At 51.0% G+C, this 22,855-nt stretch overlaps 6 protein-coding genes across 6 annotated transcripts; 2 read left to right on the top strand and 4 right to left on the bottom strand.

The window, feature by feature from the left end:
- Window positions 1–452: 452 nt before the first annotated feature.
- On the bottom strand, window positions 453–2,492 carry GIQ15_00351 (uncharacterized protein; the record flags this gene model as incomplete). The annotated part of the gene is made up of 1 exon (XM_033547768.1): window positions 453–2,492. One exon carries the CDS (start codon window positions 2,490–2,492, stop codon window positions 453–455), a length of 2,040 nt encoding a protein of 679 aa, XP_033408719.1.
- A 977-nt stretch (window positions 2,493–3,469) lies between these two features.
- On the top strand, window positions 3,470–8,744 carry GIQ15_00350 (conserved leucine-rich repeat protein; the record flags this gene model as incomplete). Its single annotated transcript, XM_033547767.1, has 4 exons — window positions 3,470–3,823; window positions 3,882–4,060; window positions 4,231–7,362; window positions 7,412–8,744. The coding sequence occupies 4 exons, from the start codon at window positions 3,470–3,472 to the stop codon at window positions 8,742–8,744; spliced, it is 4,998 nt and encodes a 1,665-aa protein (XP_033408718.1).
- A 1,289-nt stretch (window positions 8,745–10,033) lies between these two features.
- Window positions 10,034–13,663, bottom strand: GIQ15_00349 (inositol hexaphosphate kinase 2; the record flags this gene model as incomplete). Its single annotated transcript, XM_033547766.1, has 1 exon — window positions 10,034–13,663. One exon carries the CDS (start codon window positions 13,661–13,663, stop codon window positions 10,034–10,036), a length of 3,630 nt encoding a protein of 1,209 aa, XP_033408717.1.
- A 2,897-nt stretch (window positions 13,664–16,560) lies between these two features.
- On the top strand, window positions 16,561–18,339 carry GIQ15_00348 (uncharacterized protein; the record flags this gene model as incomplete). The annotated part of the gene is made up of 3 exons (XM_033547765.1): window positions 16,561–16,733; window positions 16,791–17,673; window positions 17,737–18,339. The coding sequence occupies 3 exons, from the start codon at window positions 16,561–16,563 to the stop codon at window positions 18,337–18,339; spliced, it is 1,659 nt and encodes a 552-aa protein (XP_033408716.1).
- A 601-nt stretch (window positions 18,340–18,940) lies between these two features.
- On the bottom strand, window positions 18,941–20,746 carry GIQ15_00347 (uncharacterized protein; the record flags this gene model as incomplete). The annotated part of the gene is made up of 1 exon (XM_033547764.1): window positions 18,941–20,746. One exon carries the CDS (start codon window positions 20,744–20,746, stop codon window positions 18,941–18,943), a length of 1,806 nt encoding a protein of 601 aa, XP_033408715.1.
- Window positions 20,747–21,172: 426 nt separating this feature from the next.
- On the bottom strand, window positions 21,173–22,672 carry GIQ15_00346 (dipeptidase 1; the record flags this gene model as incomplete). The annotated part of the gene is made up of 4 exons (XM_033547763.1): window positions 21,173–21,430; window positions 21,507–22,031; window positions 22,099–22,245; window positions 22,319–22,672. The coding sequence occupies 4 exons, from the start codon at window positions 22,670–22,672 to the stop codon at window positions 21,173–21,175; spliced, it is 1,284 nt and encodes a 427-aa protein (XP_033408714.1).
- Between the last annotated feature and the right edge of the window lie 183 nt (window positions 22,673–22,855).

Genomic DNA, 22,855 nt, shown 5'->3' with positions numbered 1-22,855 from the left:
GCAAAGCAAGTGCTTGCGCAGGCAAGTTCCATGCTGCGACACGTAGCAGTGCAGCACTCCGGGCATACGACCGGCGCATCCGGGGCGAAGGTGACATCATGAGCGGGCGAGATGGAGCTGGAGGTATACATCGCACTGGCTGCGGACTGTGGAGTTAAACTCCGCCGCCAGGAAGTTAATCTACGTGGGAGTTCTGAGACAGACAATCGAGTGTATCGAAAGGAACAGGGTATCATTCTCTACTCTATAGGCTATATGGATGCTGACACTGGCTGTCCGGCTAAATACCGAGCTTGAGACGCCGTTGTCCCAAAAAAGGAAGATGAGAAACGCTCTAACGATCAAACATGATAACAATGGTAGACTGGATATTCCCCGTCAACGGAGTAGATCAAAACAAGGGGGAGGGGGACAATGGCTTGATCATCGCCTGAACCACTCGTACCTAAACCTTAGGTGGGCGATTTCAGGCCATTGGCTGCATTGTTATCTCGCAGCCGTTGCCGGTCCCGCTCGATATCCCAGCTCTGCAGGAAGCTCTCAGCATCTTCAATTGCCCCCGTGAGGTCAAAGTTCTCTTGCAGAACAAGCAGGCCTTGGCCATCTGGCTGCGTCGAAAGGTCCGTCAGCCCGCTCATGGCTAGTGTGAGTGACATTGGCATTCCCGAGGAACGTACGGTCGACGAGTGATCCTCCGCCAGCGAGCTGAGGGGCACCCGAGCAGCAGGTTGGGAGGGATGACTGTCTTTCTGTGGCAATAGGGCCGCAGGACAGGAGGCTGGCGTGCTCAGCGTGGCCGGTTTGTTAGGCTTATGGGTGGCTTGCACTTTAGGTGTGCTTCCATCTCCTGGGCATCTTGAGGGTCGGGTGTCAGTGCTTGCTCGCTGCTCTTCTGCCGGAGGAATTATACCCGGAGTCTCATCCGCGTCGTGGACTCGGGTACTATTCGACAGATCCGTAGATTTGGATCCCGTTTCCGTAGCTCGGGGGCCTCCATGAAAAGAATGGAAGGGCTTAATCACCTTGTGCAACGCATTGCTCGAGGCAACTCTTCGAAGGCGGCTAGGAGGATTCTGCTGAGCTCCTTTCATTGGCCGCGGGCATGCATTATTCGTTCCCGACCCCTGTGTGCCCGGGGTCGAAGCTCGGGCTTGATTATACGCTCGGGCCCCGTCTTTCGACACACTATCGTTCCTAGCAGAATCATTGCTCTGATTGAACGGAAGCTGAAGTAGGTCCGCCGACGTGAATGGTGTGAGCTGTGGTGGGGTGAAGATGGTGGGGACGATCTGGGCCGCTGGTATGGTTTCCGAATCTTGTTCTAGAAGCGTAGAGCCTGTTTTCTGCGCCTCGCTTTCTCTCTGGCTCAATGGGGCAACGAACGTGTTACACTTAATAGAGGATTTCGAGGCCATGTTTGTGGACGTGATCGTTTCGTTCGCATGCGGGGTGTTATATTCTTCTATTAAAGCAGCATTTTGAAGAGACGACTTGTTCGTGGCGCTAGGAGTGTTGCCGGTCGAGACAGGTTCATCAGTTCCTCTGTGGCCGTTCTCGTGCAGTAGTGACTCTATAGTTGGGGTATCCCCAGATGCAAGGCTTCCAGGATTTGGGCTCTTCGACAGGTGCACAAGCGATGCCTTTCGACTAGGTCGTTTGGTTGGTTTGTCCGACACAGCCAAACTCTCTCGGGCAACACTAAGGCCGAGACCACCTGCTCCATTTTCATCGGCAGGAGAATCGTGAATTTTCTGAACGTAGGCATGGGGAGTAGAAGTTGAATTCGTGGGTACGGGCGCGTTGATGGCTGTAAAGCTGAGGGTCCGCCTGTGGACAACCTGGCCGGAAGCTGCACCCGCACGGTGGGATCGTTCCGGCTGCCGCTTTGACACACGAGAGCTATCTAACCTGACTGACGGTGACGGGCTTGGAGATCTTGGGGCATCTTTCAAGGGGCGCCTAAGAGGTGTCTTGTCCTTCTTAAGCCATGTGCCTGATGTGCTGGCAGACCTTGACTTTGAAGAGCGCCGTGAGCTGTTCTGGCTGTCTAGATTCGCGCTTATCCGTCGATGCTGGATCTCGCTACCAGTATCATTACTATGATGTGAGTCGGTACCGAGAATGATGCTAGGTTTCGCCCGCAGCGTTGGCGGTATTAATCTGTCATGTTTCACTGAGTGTATCGAGGCCGGCTGCGGCGTGGGAATTCTCGCATTTTGTTGAGGGATCTGATGTTGCTTGCGCACTTTCCGCCAGGGATTGACCCAGCCATCATCAAAAGGCCCATTAAGGGCGGCCGTTAGGATAAACGGTGGGTGTCCCTGCAAGTAATCCTGTGCCACTCGTTCAATCCTCCTTCTCTTTGCGGCCCTGGCAGCATCGTCCCGGTCACTCTCGCTATCCGACGAGCCAATAACCAAGTCTGACGAGGTAGGAGATAACGGGTCAAACGATATAGACGATATAGACGAATCTGGGAGTCTGATGGGCATTATCGTGGATCGAAACGGGGGAGGTCTGACAGCTGCCCGCGGAATAGAGGCTGGTCTCTGAGCAGCAGACACAGCACTTGGTTTGTTGGGGAGGGCATTTGCAAGAGGCCACGAAGGGACGATAAGGTATAAATAGCGGATTCACTCGCGGCAGCACTCTCTATGGCGAAGGCGGCTATTCACAGGACCCTCGCGCGCCACTAGGTCTAACGCGCGTGGCTGGGTTGAGCTTTGAAGCTGCTGTTGCCTGCGCTCTGGCGGTTGCTGCCTTGCTCGACGAAGCACCAGAGCTATCCCTACGGCGTGCTCTAGGGATGCCAGAGGTGTATGGAGCTGTGTACAGAGTGGTATATAGAAGGGAGAGCTGAGACTACAGAGGAAAATCACCGAGTTAGTTCAAGACCACCCCTTGGCGTAAACACTGCTAAAAGGAAGGAGGCAGCTCAGCAGCCGCCGCCATGCAACAAGGACCCTACCTGGCAAAGCAACACCCCCAACGCCGCGAACGGACCTAGATATCAACTCGTACAGCAGCAGCTTGATAGTTGAAAGTCGTCAAAATAAAAGAATCACAAAATGTCCAAAAAAAGAAAAGTTACAAAAATAGAAGTGAACACGTGACTTTAGTAAGCGCCCTGTGCTTGACGCTAAGCCGCTTTGAGAAAGTTGTTTATCGTCTCAGATTGCGCCCAAAAAACGATCGATCTGCGGGCCAAGTTTCGCCAAAACAACGAGCAAGAAGAGCCACCTAACCTGTGGCGCTGGTAAATGCTGGCATCTCGCTTGTTGTTTTTTTTCTACTCTCTTTTTGAATTTATTGTTGTTGTTGTCTCGTCGTCGCATTTCTTTCTCGTTTACCCCTGTACTGATATGCCTTTTCTCAGGGGAGGGCGCGTCGCTAGAGCATCCCCGAGTACGTGACCGCAGGATAGAGAGACAGACACGCAAGCGAGCGAGCGAGCGAACGAACGAACAGAATGACGGAACCCTGGCTGGATGGTCTCGACGACGACTGGGAATCACAACAGGTTGTATCTGCTAGCAACTCACCCGTCCTACCCGACGACAATTCTGGCTATGCGGACGTCTCTCCCACTCCGTCTCCGCGACCTTATCGCGACATGTCCATCGCCAGCAATGAACCCCACAACAATCCCTCAGAGTCGGGCTCTACGATAAACAAGATGGACGATGGCCATGCGACCATGCAAATCAAGTCGCGGACCGACGGAGTCACAAATAACACGCCCGAGTGGAAGAGGAGAATCATTCGAGGGGAACGCGCATTGGGCGAGCCTAGCGATCTGTTCGGCCCAATGGGGCTGGAGTCAGTATTCAAGCCGCCAACTCTCTCAGAGTCGCAATTCCACTCCCATTTATCGGTTCCAGAGCCCGTTGATGCAGCCTGCTCTCGAGAACGGAGCATATCGTCACGCGGTCTTCTCCGGAGTAGCAGAGCAAGCGGAAGCCAAAAGAGTCAAAGAAGTCAAAGAAGTCAGAGGAGCCAAAGAAGCCAAAGAAGCCAAAGAAGCCAAAGAAGCCAAAGAAGCCAAAGAAGCCACGATGGTGTATTTTACGGAGGGAACGATACATCGTGGATGGAACACATGTCGGAGGTCATAATAGGCGGTGATGGGATGCCTTATACTCCACACAAAAAGGAACCAGATGGCGTCGATCCGCTACGCGAGCACCTTTCCTCGTTAAGCCTAGAATTCAACTCCAAATTGAATTCTAGTAGTCGCGTCAATACCGCACGGGACAACGAGACTAACTCCTTCTCGTTGCCCAAGCGCAATCAGATGAATCGAAGCCTGACAAGGGAAGAAAATATGTCTACATTTAGTGACAGTCGTTTACAAGATGGAAATGTTGAAATCGAAGCCGGAAATCTAACTTCTATATCATTACCCGAAGGCCTATCGATGGGTACACAGGATGGCATGTCAGGCGGCGACTTCGTCACAACTCGTCGAGGGGGCTACTCAGACGAAGATTCATTTCGCAACCGGGTTCTAAGCGCATCGTCGCCTCCTTTGCGTGCTCAAGACTCGACTTTAGAGCAAGATCCTATGTCTCCGCCAATGTCCCCCTTACCTTGCACCCCACCATCAATCCGTCTTCATGCCCCGCAAGAGCACGGTGATGGAATCCATGAGGGAGATACCAAAGCTCGGCCATCATCATCAGGAAGCCCATTGAAGTTGTTTGGAAACCACGACACGTACACGAGCAACAAACTTCTGCGACGTATAAGTCAGTTCGAAGCAGCTAATGCCTCCAGCACCGATGAGGCAAGTCCTCTCGGTGCTGAGCGCCCGGTATCAGCCAAAGAAGAAAGGCCCAAGCTATCTTCAAAGACCAATAACTCCAGCTCGAATTATGCGGCAAACCAAGTTTTGGAAAACAAGCAGGCTCAGGGATTGCTTCATGTACCCAATCCTCCTAGGGATAAAGAAAATGGCAACCCCCAGCAGACCAGTGAGAGACAGCTGTCCCCCATGTCCAAAACAGAGGCTAAACGGAGCCTGAAACGATCGTCTAAAATCACAGTTTCAAAAAGGAGAAGAACGCTACAGATCCTCCCAGGCCAGAACCAGGTTTGGGATGAGTCTATACTTGATTCCACAGGATTTTTCTCCAATCCTTCTGTCACTGAAGAGAGAGATGGAGGTCGACAGCGCGTGGCGTCTCATTCAAGGCCGGCGGCGCCTACCCCCACCGATCATAGATCCCACATACATCTCCAAGATATTTCCACAATCAATGGCGATTCCACGTTTATGGGGAGTGGTGGGCAAGATACCCCGACATTTCCCGCTACCGGTTTCACTTTCCACATAGATCACCCAAGAAAAGGTTCAATAACGACCCAGGAATACTATAATGAGGCCTCGAAAGTTATGGATCACATTCGAGCTCAGGGAGGGCCAATAAGCGGTTCCTCTAGGCGGAACGAGGCTTACCAGACGATCTTTGAAGACGATTCTGCCTTGTATACTGATGAATCTAGTGAAGAACAGTTCTCAAGGCCTCCTAGCCGCGATGGCGTCGATTTACGAAAACAGAGGGAAATGCCTCCGCAAAACCCGAGAATTATTAGCCACTTGAAGAAATTCGAAGAGAAGGACGAATTTGATCTTGGTATGGGGACTTCCGTCGGATCTCTTAGATTTAGACAGCAGAATGGATTGCGTGAGAATCAGCCTTCTCATCCAGATTTCGATGATACTGTGGGTAGTAGCCCTGGGAACATCCGAATAAGAGAAAGCGTCTGCCCTGAAGAGCGGCGTGGAGCACAGTTCCCCCAGTCGCAAGAGTCGCTGAAAAGCCAGAAATCAGCAACTAGCCTCCCTACCGGCTTTTCTCAGGGCTCCTCAGGCAGCTCTGGTGCAAAGGGGATCATATCGTCCGATAAGGTTTCCCATTTGATTCCTGAAAATATTGGGAAAATGATATTTGACCGAAATACCCAAAGTTGGATAAAGAATAGACCTAAGTCAGACCAGGATACCCATAACCGCTCCCAAACCGCCAGCGAGGATGACCCGTTCAGGGACATATCCGACCTTAGCGTCGATGAGCTGAAGGAACTCGTTGCCGCCCGCGGCCTCTCGTCAATAGAAGATGTACACCAAAGTCCACCTGCATGCCCAGATGAGTCAATACTCCCAGAAATGGAGGAAATCGTCCCACCTCGTACAGAATCCAACTCACGCCCGCAGACTCGAGAAAGCGCACAAAACCCGCTCTCCGAATCGAGCTCTATACAATCTAAATACACGCGATTTACCGTTAGTGTACCGAAGCCAGGCACAAGAGCCACATCTTGGGGATCAGAAGAATTCCAAAACCACCAACATAATCTCGACAAGCATCATAATGTGGTTCAGCAGGAAACGGAGCATCAGCTACCAGAAGTCTACAGTGCTCCGCTGCATGAACCACGCAGCCGGGCACGGGCTGCTACGATCACCTTTTCTTCCCCATTGGTTTCGGGAATCGCGTACCAAGGCGAGGATGAACTGTGCTCTGAACATACCCAGGAAGCTCATGAATGGATGTCGGATCCGCTGGTTCAAAGTCCTTTGGGGGATACCCTGCCACATAACATTCCACTGCCCGAACAGGACGGCTTAGAGTTGTCTTGCATACAGGAAGACCCGGAAGGATCTACCGATGAACCAGACGAGGAACAAAATAATGAAATCTCTATCATACCATCAGAGGCTGATATTGACCAATCAGTCATGCTTGCTCCGCCTAACCCGGAGTCGAGCAACTACAGTTTTCACATGAGTCCATTGTCAGAATTCACTGTGCATCAGGTTGACGAATCGATGAGAGGCGAGGCAAGTTATATTGCTAAAAGAGCAAACCCACGAGCTTTACGGCAGCTACACGGAAAATTAGCATTAGCTGCCGAAGACATAGTACAACACATTACAGACGCTGAACCCTATGAAGCATACTGGGAGCACATGCGACGACTGGTCTTGCGTGGAAAGGGGCTCTTGACCCTTCACCAGCTAGACAAGTACTGCCCACAACTTCAAGAGTTAGATGTTGGAGAAAATAAACTTAGCCAGTTGAAAGGAATTCCAGGAACCGTCCGCAGCCTCGATTCGCCATATAATTGCCTCTCTGGTCTGACCTCATGGAGCCATTTGTCTAACCTTCAGTATCTTAATATATCCGGCAATGGACTGGACAACCTCGACGGATTATCTGGTCTATTTCACCTTCGGAGTTTGAATGCCAGTGATAACAAGCTCGCCTGCATCAAAGGGGTTTTCGGGCTAGATGGGCTTCTGACGCTTAAAGTCGCAAATAATCAGTTGACTTCGGTTGACTTTAAGCATGCAGACCTGTAAGTAGGCACGCCATCTGAGCAAAGGATATAGCTAACTCCTGAGTAGCATTCGGCTGGGTAAATTGGACCTGAGCAAAAATGACATCTATAACGTGCAGAATATCGATACCCTGCAAGGATTAGAGTCTATTGACCTTCGGGGAAACCGGATGCAGGAACTCACCGTACATCGGCCTCTTCGCCGTCTAGAAACGCTCAAACTGTCGAGCAATCGTTTTGGCCATCTCGATGTTTCGTCTTTCCCTTCGCTGCGTGTTCTATATGCCGATTGCAACCACCTCAACACGATAGAAAAGCTGGATGAGTGTAGATTCCTTGATACGCTCTCCATGCGAGAACAAACCATACCTTCACAGCGCTCTAACACCCATTATGTTCAACCTATGACCGTAAACCTCAATATGGGCAAACTATCTTCGATCCGCAAGCTCTTCCTTTCATCGAACTTCCTCTCTCCTACCACACTCTCCCCGGATACACCACTTCTGAGCCTGCAGCTCCTAGACCTCGCATCATGCACACTGGAAATCTTGCCTGAGCAATTTGGGGAGACATTTTCCCATCTAAAGACCTTGAATCTCAACTTTAACGCCCTACCTGACATCAGCAGCCTAAAGGGGATTAAAAGACTGAACAGATTGTCTCTAGTGGGTAATCGGATTACTCGACTACGGCGTTTCTGCAAGACTTTGGGGGAAATCGGAGGTGCCCACGGCTCATTGACCAGAGTTGATTTGCGAGGGAATCCGATAACGATTGGTTTCTACCCAACACCTGTTTCGGGAAGTGGGAAACAACAACACGAACCAGCAGAGAAAAAGGTTCAACGCGAACTAATCAAACACAAGGCTGAAGAAGACAGCCATGACAAGTCTCTTCCATTTATCGGGGGTGGGAAGGACATCACTCGGCACCCCTCTTACAACTCTAACAATTACACAGACTACCCTCCACTAGACGCTCTTGACGATGAAAACGAGGGTGCAAACAACGAGAAAGAAATAGACGACCCGTACACCGTTCCCGTCGCAGATCCCTTCGCAGATGCGAAGTATGTAGCCCACCTTGACGAATCGACTCGGCTACGACGACGGGTGATAGAACTGATGATCCACAACGCTACGTCAGGACGGCTGACTTATCTCGATGGTCTGCCGCAGAGTAGCTCGGCAGATAACGATGAAATTAACGACGACGATGGCGGACATGCTGGTCCTGGCGATGCACATGTCCATGTTCACGAGGGTGCGGTGAGAGTGAAAAAGGATTGGGTCTGGAATCGACTGGAACAGTTGGGCGTACTGAGGAGGAAGGAAAAAGGAAGGGGAATGGAGGGTGGGAAGGGGGGGAATAAGGGGTTACTCGCTGGGCCCGGGTGATGGATGTAACATGGCGTGGCGTTTCTATTCCATTTCTTCATTTGTTTTACTATATTGTCTCTGGATTCTTTTGGTTGATTGACTCTGGCAAGGGAATGTGACTTGGATAACATGGTGAGCCGCGATGGTTGCAAATGGATAAGGGTGCATAAATTAGGGAATACGCAGGCGTGGAGTTAATTTGAAGCGATTCTTCGATTTTTACGGTTTCGGTCTCGTTAATAATCATCCCGAGATATACGGAGTTAGAGCAAAAGCAAAGGCAGAGGGGAGAGAGATGGAGTGATGCAGTATTATAATATTCACACTACATGTCTAAACATACTATTTTTATCACCGTCCTTTTTGTCCTTTTTGTCCGACCAATCCCCATATCATAAATCGTCGACTCGTAACAGCGAAACCCAGCAGAAAGAAGAAAACCGATCAAGGCATATTTCGAAAGTTAAGTCATGGATGGTATAGTTGGAGGCAAGAAAAAGGAAAGAAAGAAAAAGAAGGAAAGCATCGGCTCCGTAAGACTCAGACCTTCTGGTAGGAAATACTATAATAATAAATAATTCAATAAGTCATGAGTTAAAAACAATAAAATAAAGTGATTTAATCTGGAACGTTAAGAACGAGGATAAAAAAGACAAACAAACTCCACCCCCTCCCATCCGTAGAGCGATAAGGTGATATAGTAGCCCTCAAACTTGAAACAACCGAGAATAAAAACAAGCATTTGCATGGGAAAAGAAAAGAAGAAGAATGACGTAAAAAGTGTGAGAAAGTCTGACCACACCGCATGGAGTAAAACTAAAGTCGGGTAAAAAGCAAATAAGCAAACTGAACAAGTGGGTGTATCGTTTTCATTTTACCATGACCATTCGCCTATCACTGCCATTGGTTGCCAATGGTGGTCTCCATCCATGTTCCCGGTGATTAACGACAAGGAAATAACGAAACAGGATGAAAAGAAACGATAATAAAAAAAAAGGCTAGATAAAAACACAAGTGCTTGACACACACAAGAATAAGCAAGGAATAAAACATAGAAAGGAAGCGAGAAAAGAAGTAAACAAATAACGCCGTATCCGTCTTTGGTTGGGTCGTTGTCAATTCCCCGCTCCCCCATTGCGCCGGCGCCTGTTCCGTGCCGCCCCCATACCGACAAGTAGATAGATCGATGGACAGATAGATGTAGGAAATAAAACGAGAAAACAAGCAAAAACAGGCAAGAAAGCAGAGTGGAGAGGGTATCTTGCAGTGCAGTAAAAATATAATGCCGTGTCATGTCGTGTATATCGTTATACACTGATTTCCCCCTCCTCTAGCTCGCCCAAGGCTTCATCCCATCCCCACGCTTCTCCTCTTTTACTGCCGGCGCCAACAATGCTAGATGGTGCGGCCGAGAGAGCCTCTCCTTCCCCACGCTCGACGTATCCTTCGCCAACACTAGCACTGACTTCGCGTAGGATGCGTTGGAAATACATACGTAACGTTCGTAGGCCACGGAGGTACCCTCTATCAATATCCGAGGGGTTATGAGGTGGACAGCGGGATGAAGCAGGGATTCCATCTTCACCGGTAACACAGTTTGCAAAGTCGACAATTTTAAGGGTCAGGTTTGATGGGTTGGGAAGGGAGGAATCTGAATGTGTTTCGAAAATGGTGCGCGGTTGCATGGTCTTGGGGGATTGGGAAGAACCGTCGCCGTCGTAGAGGATGAGAAGAGAGGAGGCATAGAAGCGGTACCCAGGGAGACGAACGATCATACTTTCGAGCTGGGAGAGTTTATCGAGGATGATGGGGATTTTACCGACGACCGAGGTGTAGCTTGACCCATCGTAGAGGAAGCGAGTGAGGGCGTCCTGGAATTCGCGGCCAGAGGACAAATCACGGCCGAAATATTTGTCTTCAAAGAGGTATTCGCGCTTCGAGACATTCCAGACCTGCATGCCACATAGCCGGACACCAAGTTGCTGCGACGTTGTGCTTTGGCACTTGCGACGTTGAGATTTTTTCTTCTTCTCGTCGGCGTCGATACCATATTGACGGGTTCCCATCTTGAGGTCAAGGACACACGGCTTGTTCATGCCAGCAGTGAGGTCCTCGAGGAGAAGGAAGAACTGGACGCGGTCTTCGTTGGTGGTGGTTGTTTGGGCTTCCTTGGGGTTGGTGGGCAGGCGTACGGGCTCGCCGGTAGACGTGCCCAGGGAGACGGGAAGGGTCATCTTCTCGCTTCCGCTACCATTAGACCTGAGTGGTGGTCGCACGTCGTCCTCCATCTTGAATATCTCATCCTCCTTGTCGCCTCCATATCCTTCGTCCTCGTAGAACATGAGATCGCCCGGCCCTGTGCTCATGCTGCGCTTCCTTTCCAGTCCAGAGCCAGAGTGTCTCCGTCGTCGACGGTAGCCAGGAGTGCGTGACGCCTCCTGTGGTATGACGGCGGTAGCTGACGAAGAAAGCGAGGGTTTGTCTACAATGGGAGCAGAGAGCTCACGGCATAGCCTATGTTGGAGATGGGGCTTGTAGTCCTTGCGGAGCGAAGTGCCAGAACGAAGTTTGGGTATATTTCCCGTAGCCCGATGACGACGGTGGTGTGAGTGTATAGTTGGAGGTGTAAATACTTCACGTAGGACTTGTTCTTGGAGCTTTGTGTTGACAGTGGTCGCACCCCACGTCATAGCCGTCGACTTATCGGCCTCGCCGCCTAGTTCAGGTGTCGACTTGGAGGAACAGGTGAGGTTTGCTGAGACTTCATCGAGTGAGCCGCACTGTGAGTGCGAGGGAGAGACCTGTCTACTCGCACTGGCACTCTTCGTCGAGTGCGGTGTCATGAAGAGGTCAAATGGAATTATGTGGCGGTTATTCTCTAGGATGACCTTCGGTATTACTCCGGTAACCTGGGATTGGCTGAAGATGCGTTGGCCATTCGATTTCCCAGAATCAGTGCGTTTCGGCGGGGCAGGTGTGGTAGTTTGGGCATCAACCGCCGTGGTCTTCGCTGGCGGTTCCGTGACTGTAGTGTCTTTGACATCTTTCTTGCTCGACTTCTTCGGACCCTTTGAAAACGTCACGTTAAGCACGCCGATATATCTTGCTAAGAATGCCAGCATCTGTGGGTGTCTCTTCTCGATACGCTCATAGAACTGGTTCTCACGGTTGTTCAACTGCTTGCATACTGCACGTCGAGAGAAACGGAAGACGGTAGTGTGCCCTCCGACTTGATGGCGATATGGCTTCAACTCTACGGCTCCCAGGGGCGCGGTGGGCGGGCGTATGTGGTGGGAGTGAGTGTGCTTGAAGGGTCGTGGAGTACCACGCGGGGTTGTGGCCTCATCGCCGGAGGATAGATCATCGTCGTCGTCGTCCGGCTCGTCGTGAGTGGCTGATGCATAACTTTCAGAGGCAGAGATATAGTCGGACTCAGAGATGTCGGTCGCTGGTTCAACGACGACGGTGGCACTCGGCGGGACAGAGGGTTCAATGGGTTCGGGGATGGTCTTTCGCAGGTCTCCAGTGAAGATGCTTTTCTCACTCTTGGAGAAGAGAGAGATATCAACCAGGTTGGTCTCGCTGGACGATTTTAGGTTGGCGGGCGAAGGTAGCGGCTGCTCCGGCTGAAGCTTGTCCTTATCTGCATCGACAGCTCGCTGATGTGGGAAATATAAAGCCGACGAGATCCTTTCCTTTTCCTCGTCGTCGTCTTCAAACACCGATTCGGCAAGACCTGGCCGAGGAGCAAAGTCCGAGTCTGGCGAGAACCCTTCGAGCGCGTGACCGGGGTAGAGCATGCGTGTGTCACGAGATGGAATAGTCCTGGGCAGTCCCGGGAGAGTCCCATTGGCGGTTCCTTTGCGACTGCGTATCTCATCGAGCAGCTCCTGTGGGACAGCAGCCGGTACTTCAACTGATTCGTCCTGTCGTAAGCCGGATAGCTCGTCCAGCGACGCGAGGTCCGGTGCAATACTCTTCCTCCGTTCCGGCGATCCAGTGTTCTCCTTGAACAGGCCAAGGTAGTGGCTGGACTTGCGGGATCGGACATTAGCACTAGGATCGACGTTTGCTAGGCTTGCCTCGATGGACTTTTCGACTCTAGAGGCACGCCCACGCATCATGTCGTGGTGAGAGGTGAGATCGCGGGGTGCGAGAAGAGCCATTGTGGCGTCGGTACCAGAGGAGGAGTCCTGATCCTGGCCCTGGTCCTGGTCCTTCGTGTGGTCTCGGTCTCGGCCCTTGGTGTTTGGACCGGGTTGGGGTCGGAATATCGGTGACGGCCGTGGGGAGAGACGGTCGAATGTGAGCGGGATGCCGGACTTGTTGTTGATATCGCTAGTGTTGTTATGGTGAGGGTGGTGAGAGTAGGTGGAAAAGTCGGTAACTGTTCGGGAGCGAGTAGGCAATGGGAACTGGTAGGTCATGCGGTCATCTGCTGTTGGTTCTGGTGTTGGAGCTGGCTGCCATCGTGCCGAATCGATAGACGACGAGAGCGAGCTAACATATCTAGCAAGCTGACGGGCACGGAAGTCGTCTCTCTCCTGATCTTTGCCCTGCTGCTGCTGCTGCTGCTGCTTCTCGGGGTCAGCTTGGTCAGCCTGGTCGTGATCTGGTTCGTCTGATGGGAGATAGTGAGTAGCAAAGATGGAGTCCCGCTCGGTCAGCTGAGGAGACTGTGATCTGTACTGCCTGGAGGATGCCGCTGGAGCAGGACAGGTGTTTGTCCGCTTGAGGGTCGGGTGCTGGTGATTCTCCGGCAGCGGAGGCACGACTGACGGCTTTATCAGAGGAGTCTGCGGCGGAGAAGGGGGGACGGACTTTGAGGGCGCGGAGAAGGGCGACAGTCTCGAGTCTATGGGTGGCTCTCCAGAAGTTGACGCTGCTGGGTCAGACTCTGAAGCGCGGTGAACGGAAGCAAAAGCGGAGGCTGACATGGGGAGGACATTGGCGACTGGTGTATTCTATATAGGTGTATTTTCGTCGTCAATGGCAATCCCGTGCGGGACAGCAAAAGGTGTGAGCGTGAGGAGAGCAGACGCAGTGATAGAGTGAGTTGAGAGGGAGAGAGTTTTGTGTGTCAGGTTTGGAGATGGAGCGGGATACGAGGGCAGATGGCTTGCGGGCCGACAACTAGAGCCGGCAGTGAGGGAATGCTGGGTTCTCTTTGCTTTTTCCTTTCTGTCGTGTTGGTGTTGGTGGTTGCTGCTTGGTGGTGATGTCCGGGGGTTTGATATCTCGAGATCTCCTTGGTCCAAAAAAAAAGGCGGTTGTTTTTGAATTCCAAGGAAGAAGAAAAAGACAGCCACGTGACGGATATGATGACTAAGCAGCTAGTTTGACCGCAAGAAGTTTGACGGTGGAAGACGACGATGAAGAAGAGGAAGAGGAAGAGGAAGAAGAAGCATCAAGGGCCGACGAGCACTTCTAGCACGGCCATCGTCTAGAGCGAAGAAGCAAAGAAAAGGAAGAAGAAGAAAAGAAATAAGAAAAGGGAGGATAGAAGAAGAAGAAGAAGGGAGGGAGAGGGAGACGCGGCGGGCGGACGGCGAGAACGGGCAGAGTATAAGTACTCTGCCCAGCCAGCAGGACGAGACACCGCCACACGCAGCAACGATTGGAATCAGAAGGGAGAAAGACGAGACGAGCGGACAAGGAAGAGCTGGAACAAACGGTGAGGTGAAGGTCAGGGAGGGCGCAAAGAAGAGAGAAGCAGGAGGGACGTCACGTTGGCCTGGCGCTGCCTCTGAGAGGAGGAAAAGGAGGGAAAGACGAAGTACGAAGGAGGCCAAAAGGGAAGAAGGGAAGAAGGGAAGAAGGGAAGAAGGGAAGAAGGGAAGAAGGGCATAAGTTCCCAGCTCTGCGCAACGTGTTTCGAGTACGGCGATCCTGGGTCGATGGCTAGCGATGTGTCGCGATGGATTGGTACCTCCTTCGCCCTACCTCGTACGCCCATGGCCGAGGTACCACTACATGGCCCAGCATCCCCCAGCATCGCGCCAATCATCCCAGAACGTGCCTGGCCAGGCCCTTGTCCACCGCCACGGCTCGAACGTAACAAGCAGAGGAATAACTTGTTTACATGGACAGAGATAAAGCGCGAGGAGACCAGCCAGATACGCAGGAGCAGCAGCATGCACGATCTCGCTATCTTCATCGTACATCCCGTCTCCATCTCCATACTCCATACTCTGCTCCTATATCTCTACCGTACGGACTCGCCAACGGCTGGCCCACTTCCCTCCCTTCTACCGCTCTCCCGTCCCGTCTCCTTGAAGTGTACGTACGGTGTACGGTGTACGGAGGACGTCCTTCCATGGAGTATCATAATCCCTCACCCGAATCCAGCGAGCTGCAGAGCCCAGAAAGGAAAGGCAGGTTGGCTCCCTGCTCGGACATTTTCGAGGTCTGCCGGATGGATGGGACAGTGCTTGCGGTCGGGGTGACTCCGGCCGTCTGGCAGGGAAGAGCCTAGCATCGACTTGCATACTGACAACGGCGTGAGGGACCGGGGGTTCTGCCCTCTGACATCATTGCTCGACTCGCCATGAGCGATATAAGTGCATCCCGTACGCCTATCGACGGCTGCCACTTGCATACACCGTACTTCTTGGGCAGTCATTCTTCAGGTTGGGTCACTAGTACGCGGCTAACTGTTACTATGTATAGGGATACGTCGATACAGAGTATATCCGCCGCTGCTCGCTCCTTGCCCATTCAGGGTTATACTTATACAGCTATTTCTATATATACATTGACGTATATTCGTTTATCAGGGATGCATGCTTAACTATTTATATCATCTAGGCTGCACAAACGCCGTCAAGCTGCCTTTGCGCAACCCCTCGCTAGCACTTACTCTTGCCAGGCTATATTTATACCTACATATCTCCGCTGCCGTTGATACAGGGAAAGTGTCGATTCATTAGATATCGCAAACTTGACCAGTCAGAGGGCCACTATTTGCTTAACCTCGTCGACCAGATGCCAGACAAGTGCGAGGCTTGATTGCAGTACTCATCGAAGGTACAGCGAAGATGTTCTCGTATATTACTAACGATAGAGTCGATACCTCGGCATGCAGCGTCAAGTCGCACTTCTTCGTCGACGGTACACAGCTGCACTCAAATAGCCACTGCTTCCCTTGACACTCTGGCTGTGGCTCTTATTATTCACATGTTAGAACGACGAAGAACGAGCATCTGTCTATATACTACCCCATAGGAGTCATTATGGTGTTTACATTAGCTTGTCAATGTCGAAGGTCGAAGCCGGGATAAACAGGAATGGTCCTACTAATTGGTTATACCAGCTCTGCCATCCTGTCTATGGGAGCTTTATCTAGAATTTCATAGTGGACTATTGATATAATCACTAGAGTATTTATCCGTAAGAACATGATAGAGCTCCAGGTCTCCTTCTCAGATAGAATGATATATCTATAGCCGGAGAGGCGTGACTGTATCACAACCCTATCTCTTTCATGGTAAACTGTCCAAGCCCTGTGAGCTGTGACGGCCGACGTGCTTCCCACAAAGCGTTTGACAGAAGAAACAGAGGTTAGACGAGCCGAAGTTACCCCTGGTTGGTGGCTTGAAGCTAGTTATTAAAGCCGTAAGCTCAGCTTAGCCATCGTCATCCAGCATCACGATCTCAACCATCTCCGCGTCAACCATCAGCATGACCATCACCGTCATACCCAGCCCAAACACCCCCAGGGCCACGTCCCAGTTTCGCCCTTCCGACATGGAATGACATATCACCACGAGCCTCTTTATTTCTGTCTGCGAACGAGTGACCGGATATCGAACAAGTCGAAGTTCAAGCGTCCAGGATGTCGAGTCAGCACCTCCAGGCCGGCGACAGACAGCCGTTATACCACGACCATGAAGACGACTCAGCCAGCGACGATGATAGCATACTAGATGATGAGCCGGAGGAGAGAGGTAGCTTCACCAAGAAGGATGCTACCAGGCTCATCGCCTTCGCTTCGGGTGTGCTCAGCACGTAAGTCCATACTGCTACTACCACCACTTGCATATCCGACTAACAGCATCAATACAGACTCTCAGCAGGAGGAATAACGGCCTTCTCGCTCTACGGGCCTCTTCTCCTTACCCGTCTTCACTACACCCAGTTCCGCGTCAATGTCATCGCTGTCACGGCCGAGATGGTCATGTACCTGACCGCACCTATGTTCGGATACCTCTGCGACAGAATGAGACCGTCCATCGTCTCCTTCATCTCGGCCGTGCTCTTCGGGTTTGGCTACGTGCTAGCAGCATTCACATACAAGTCCGGCCCACCGCCAGACTCGACGGATGTCGGACCGGATGCCCACTATGGCTGGCCGTTTGGCGTCATGGTTCTGGCGTATGCGGTCATCGGCTCGGCAACGGGATGTATGTACTTCTCCGCCGTGACAACGAGTGCAAAGAACTATGCAGCTAGCAAACACAAGGGCATTATGCTTGCAGTCCCGATAGCCGCGTTTGGGTTAAGTGGTATCTGGCATAGCTTGCTGGTCAAGTTCTTCGTATATCAAGGTGCTGACGGCACGGCATACAAGGATGGGACGGGCGTAGATCTGATACGCGGAGACGTGGACGTGTTCAAGTTCTTCGTCTTCTTGGCCATTATGACGTTTTCGGTTGGAATCATCGGTACCTTTGCGCTGAATGTTGTCGACGAGGACAAGTTGATCGAAGCCGGAGCCGAAGAACTGGAGAGAAGCGGACTGTTGTCCGAACGTGACAGCCACTATGGAACGTTCCGAGCCGGCCAGGACGATGTATCCGGCGAAGTTGACCTGCTCCAGGACGACGAGGAGAAGAAGACATGGCTACTCAACCAGGAGACGAAGCTCTTCCTCAACGATAAAACCATGTGGCTTCTCTCCATCGGATTCATCCTGATATCCGGACCCGGAGAGGCCTACATGAACAATGTAAGCTACCTTTCTTACCCCGACTCCAAAAAAAAACATCCCACATACTAATACCGTTCATAGGTCGGCACTCTTACAAACACCCTAACACCTCCATCATCTCTACCAAACACCCCTCCGCCAGCAGGCGTGCCGTCTACTCATGTAGCTCTAGTAGCACTGACATCCACTCTTGCACGCCTGATTACAGGATCATTGTCTGACTACTTCGCCCCTCGCCCGACTCAGGGAACTACCAAACATGTCTCCTTCTCACGTCTTCTCTTCCTCATTCCCTGCGCCCTTCTCGTATCACTGGGCTATTTACTCCTCTCTTCGCCCGTCCCACTTTCCTTCCCGCCCCTCCTACACTTAACCACATCACTGGTCGGGTTTGGATACGGTGCTTGCTTCTCCCTTGTACCCATTATAATCTCCGTGGTCTGGGGAGTGGAGAACTTTGGAACCAACTGGGCTATTGTCTCAATGGTTCAGGCACCTGGCGCTGGTGTCTCAGGCGCCATATACTCTGCTGAGTATGATGCAGGTGTCGGCCCCGATGGGCAGTGTTTCGGCTGGAAGTGTTATGGATACTGGGCTGTGGGGAGTGTGCTCGGAGTTTGGCTTGCCGTAGCGATGTGGATGGTCGCATGGAGGGGGTGGAAGAGAAGAGGCATTTCGGTTTGATATTTTGATATTTTATACTCAAATTATGCATCTGCATGTCATTTTTAGGATTTTCGGCTACCGGTTTTCTGCATATCCGGGCTCACTTGATGGGGGTATATGGCGCAGCGGAAATGGTTTTCGGTTGTACCACATGTTCGGTTGTAACAAATAGCACATTAGGATGATATAGCTTTTCACAATAGTTTCTATCTCTAGCAATTGACTTAATGCAGTCACATCGTCTACTGTAGTGTCAAAAATAAACCCAATGTCTTAGTAAAAACCACATTTAGGATTCCTGATTTGAATTGTTGATGCTGAGGGGAAAGTAGAGATAACCAGGACCAAAATTCTATTCACTGCCAAACCACGCCAATAGGGGTATAAGTGAGTCTAAATAACTCGAGAAATAAAGCTGCCTCCCAAAAACAAGCAAACCTATGACTAGTGGTAAAAATGTAATCAAACATCGGCAGATGTCGGGTCCAAGCTTGTAAAGATATGATATAAACGTCGACTAATTGCAGGACCGATTCGTGCATCCGTCAAGGCGCCATTTTTATTTGCACATTTCTGCGGCAGTCCACTTGTTAGGATAGCTGCTATCTGGAAGGGGAGGTTAGATTAAACATACCTTGACGTCTTCAAGAAGGAGATGGCCTCCACTATCTAATGCTTTGACAAGTCGACCGACGGAGGGATATTGCGTAGCAACACCATAGGCTATTGGTGCTGTGATGCGGCTCACCTCCTGTAACATTCGTATATAGGCATCGCCCGCATCATCCCCTGATTTTACCTGTCCGATGTCCATGCAAAACGAGGCATCGTGACTTTTCATAAGCTCTCGGCGATAGGGAATTGTCGATATATGCTCAGTGAACACTTTGATCCATTCTGCGCTTTCGCTAGGAGCGGCGGTGTGGTGAACTAGACACGAGTGTTGCACCTGAAGCTGAAGCAGGGCATCTTCAATTAGATCCTCGTCCACCGGAGGTGGGGCATTTGGTTTCTTAGTTGCTCTCTTTCGCTTGGGTTGAGATACCGGAGGTTCAACGGGATTAGATTGGTTGTTGTCGATTTGCTGAAGGACAGCGGCTTGGTATGACCTGTTCCGGGAAGTCTTATTCTTCCTAGTCCAGATAGAGAGACCTTCGATGAGATACACCGGTTTACGGCCTGGATATTCACCGGTCAGCTTCTGGAAATGGGATTTCACTGAATTACCGCTTGGAGGCGCGATAGCCATTTCCACAAACTGGTCTGCCGTCATGCAACATAGAACATGCTCCTCCGCTTTAATCGTCAATGGACATGGTTCCCAGTGCCCTGCCTCGTTATATCGTGCAGTAACTTTTCGTCGCCATGACACTGTATTAGGGATCTCAGTAGGCGTAAAGTGCATCGGTACACCCAGTTGCCGCATATGTTCTTCAGTTTGAGTGCCAATGCTAGAATCCTGAAATGTCGAAGACATGTCAACAATCATCTCCCCGACAGATACTGTCTTATCCACCTTCGACTTATTCACCTCCGCAATGTCGGCGGCAATTCGTCTTTGTTTCTCTCTCTCCTCTTTCTGCCTTTGTTTTTCTTCTTTTTGTGTCTGTTTTTCCCTTTCCCGTCTCGCCTTCGCCGCTTCTCGTTCGAGTGCTTTGGCAGCTTTCTCGGCAGTTTTACCAGCTGTCTGACTGATTGCAGGTCGTCGTGCCCGCGATGGCCGTACAGAAGGCAACACATCATCATCTGACAAAACATCGATATTATGCTGCTTCTTCTTTCTGGGTTTCGTCTTTGGGGCATTCTGACTTTTCAGCTGCTCTAGAAGCCGAGCCGTCTTCTCTGAGATAAATGCTCTTGAAGTCGGTGGAGCTCGAAATTCACAGATATCGTCGTCGTCATCCCCATCAACATCAGTCACTGGCGGTATACCTAGGATGTCATCATCGTCATCGTCATCATCGTCGATAACGATTGTTACTGACTGCTTCGCCCTAGTAGATGATTCTCGAGCCTGGCTTTTAGGCCCAGAGGAGGAGCAGATGATAGGGTCATCAAGGAAAAAGTCCCAGGTATCATATTTTGAGCTGTTGTTTGTGACCCTTGACTTGCTTGGAATTATGCTAGGTGTGTTGCCTGCGCTGTCAAAGTCTGTTATATCTGAGAGTATGAAGCCAGGAGACTTGTGGGGTGTAGCGTAGTTCGCAGTAGGAAGCGTCCGGCCCACAGGAGGGCTTAATTTCCGTCTCTTCGTTACTGAGCTGTCGATGAAGTCGCCATATTCAAAGAGAGAGTCGTCTAGCTTATCCGAGGACGGGTTGTGAGGGCTCTCGAGGACGTCGAAGCTGGCTCCTAACCCTCTGTCCGCGGATTTCTTTAGGGGCACAGCCGGAGAGGAGGTCAATAAGCTGATGACTTGGTCCATGGCAGTGAGAGTGAGGGAACCGAAGTGAAGCCAACACTTGACTCCTGTCTTTTCACCATTGATCCAGCTCCAACAGGTCTATCCAAAGAGGTTACAAGGAGCACCAAGGTTATTATCCCTGGAAACTACCCAAAACAGGCCCAAATCACCGCGATAAGCAACGTTGCTACTTGGTTGTAGCGATATCCTGACTTCTTTAAGGCAGAAACGCGACCTGAAGCCATAGTAAACAAAACTTCCCGCGATTTCGGAAGCCACTTTAACGCGTGGTCACGTGGTGAGAATCTTAGATAAGCAGCCTCCAGGTTAAAGCTACAACAACAACGAACAAACGGAAAAGTAGTTTACAAGTTGGACATTCTGCATTCATCAATCAATTTCTCATAAAATATGTTCGGTTCTTAATCTAACAAAGCTAGCCAGCATCTAATCGCACCCGAACTCGTATGGAGCTGGGCCCTCCATAGGAATAAACGTGGATGCGGATCGCTTTGCGAGTGTTCCATTCCTGCCCTCCCAGATCTCCTCGACTGGGAGTGCGCCGGACCTTTGAATCTTCTTGCTGATCTGTTCCACCTCGGTCCAGACACGTAGGACGTTCTCTCCTACGAGCTTGCGTACCTGTGCATCGGTAGCACCGTTTTCGAGGACTTTGGCGATAAGATCTGGATATTTCGAAACATCCTATACGTGGAAGAATTAGCACAAAACGTCCTTGCCTAACCATATTGTCTCCCTCCACAGACACTGTGTGACTTACTTCAAGGCCCTTTGGAAGCTCGGAGGTGCCGTCATAGTCACCACCGAGGCCGACGTGGTCCCATCCAGCAACCTCGGCGATGTGGAAGATGTGCTTGACGATAGTGTCAATGTTTACCGAATCTGGGTCAGTGACATTGACGAAGGTGCGCACAAAAGTAACCATGACCACTCCATTGTTCTTGGCGACGGTCTTGAGAACATCGTCGGGGACGTTGCGCAGATGCTTGGAAACTTCATAGGAAGATGAATGTGAGAATATGACTGGTGCCTGGGCGATCTTGAGGACGTCTCTCATGGTCTGGTGAGAAACATGCGATAGGTCGACGAGCATGCCGAGACGGTTCATTTCTTTGACCAGCTGACTTCCAAATTCTGTCATGCCCAAGTCAGGTTTGCCTGCCCTGACGGTGGACGCCGCCGTTGCCCATGCATTGTCACAGTTATGGGTAATGGTCATGTAGCGAGCTCCGGCATAGAAGGCCTGGCGTAGGGCCGCAATGGAATTGCCGACTTGATGTCCTCCCTACTCCCCAGGTGAAGGTAAGCATCTGTCTGACCTTTTGAGGGCCGCATAGAGGGTTACGACTTACCTCGATACCAATGAAACTGCCGATTTTACCTTGTCTGAAGGCCCTCTTTGCGCATCCAGGATTATCGCAGAACATGAGATCCTTGGAGTACTTATCCACAAGTCGCCTTGCCAAGTCGATCTGCTCCAGTGTATCCCTGGTTGCATACTATTGAAATTATTCAATTAGCATATCGACATACCACCTAGTCGTCTCAAAGCAAAGATATATCATTCCATACCGTTGGGAAATTAATTGGAGCGTTAGGGTCCGACGGACACGGAATGAACACACTCCAGAACTGTCCGCCCATTTGCCCCTTTCTCATTCGAGGGAGATCAGTATGGCCTTTCAGTGCGGTCTCAAAGGGGACCTTTCCATTATAGATCTGATCATTGGTAGATCTCCGGATAGCAAAGGGTAAGTCATTGTGCCCATCTATCAGTGGAGTGCCTTTGAGAATACGCTCTGCACGCTTTGCGTAATCTGGAGTAGATGAGGTGACGGCGGCCTGCACTGGTACAAGGCTGGTGAGAGCTAGAAGTGATACGAATAAGCCAGCATTGGCGAGAACGGACCGGCTTTCTGGAGCCATTGTGGAAGATGTATTATATGCAGCGGTTATCTATGGACGGAGAGGTAAAGATCAATTACAGCTCGATGTTGAATCACAGCCGGCGCATGGCAAACTTATAGAGCTTGGGGGAACTTCCTAACCCCCCACAGCCAGGCAGACAGCTCGGCTCTATCCCCTGCAGCTCAATCCCCCTCCTCGTAC

Source organism: Arthroderma uncinatum (assembly GCF_011692745.1).
Source record: "Arthroderma uncinatum strain CBS 119779 chromosome Unknown scaffold1, whole genome shotgun sequence".
NCBI lineage: Eukaryota > Fungi > Ascomycota > Eurotiomycetes > Onygenales > Arthrodermataceae > Arthroderma > Arthroderma uncinatum.
This window is presented reverse-complemented; position numbering and strand designations above follow the sequence as displayed.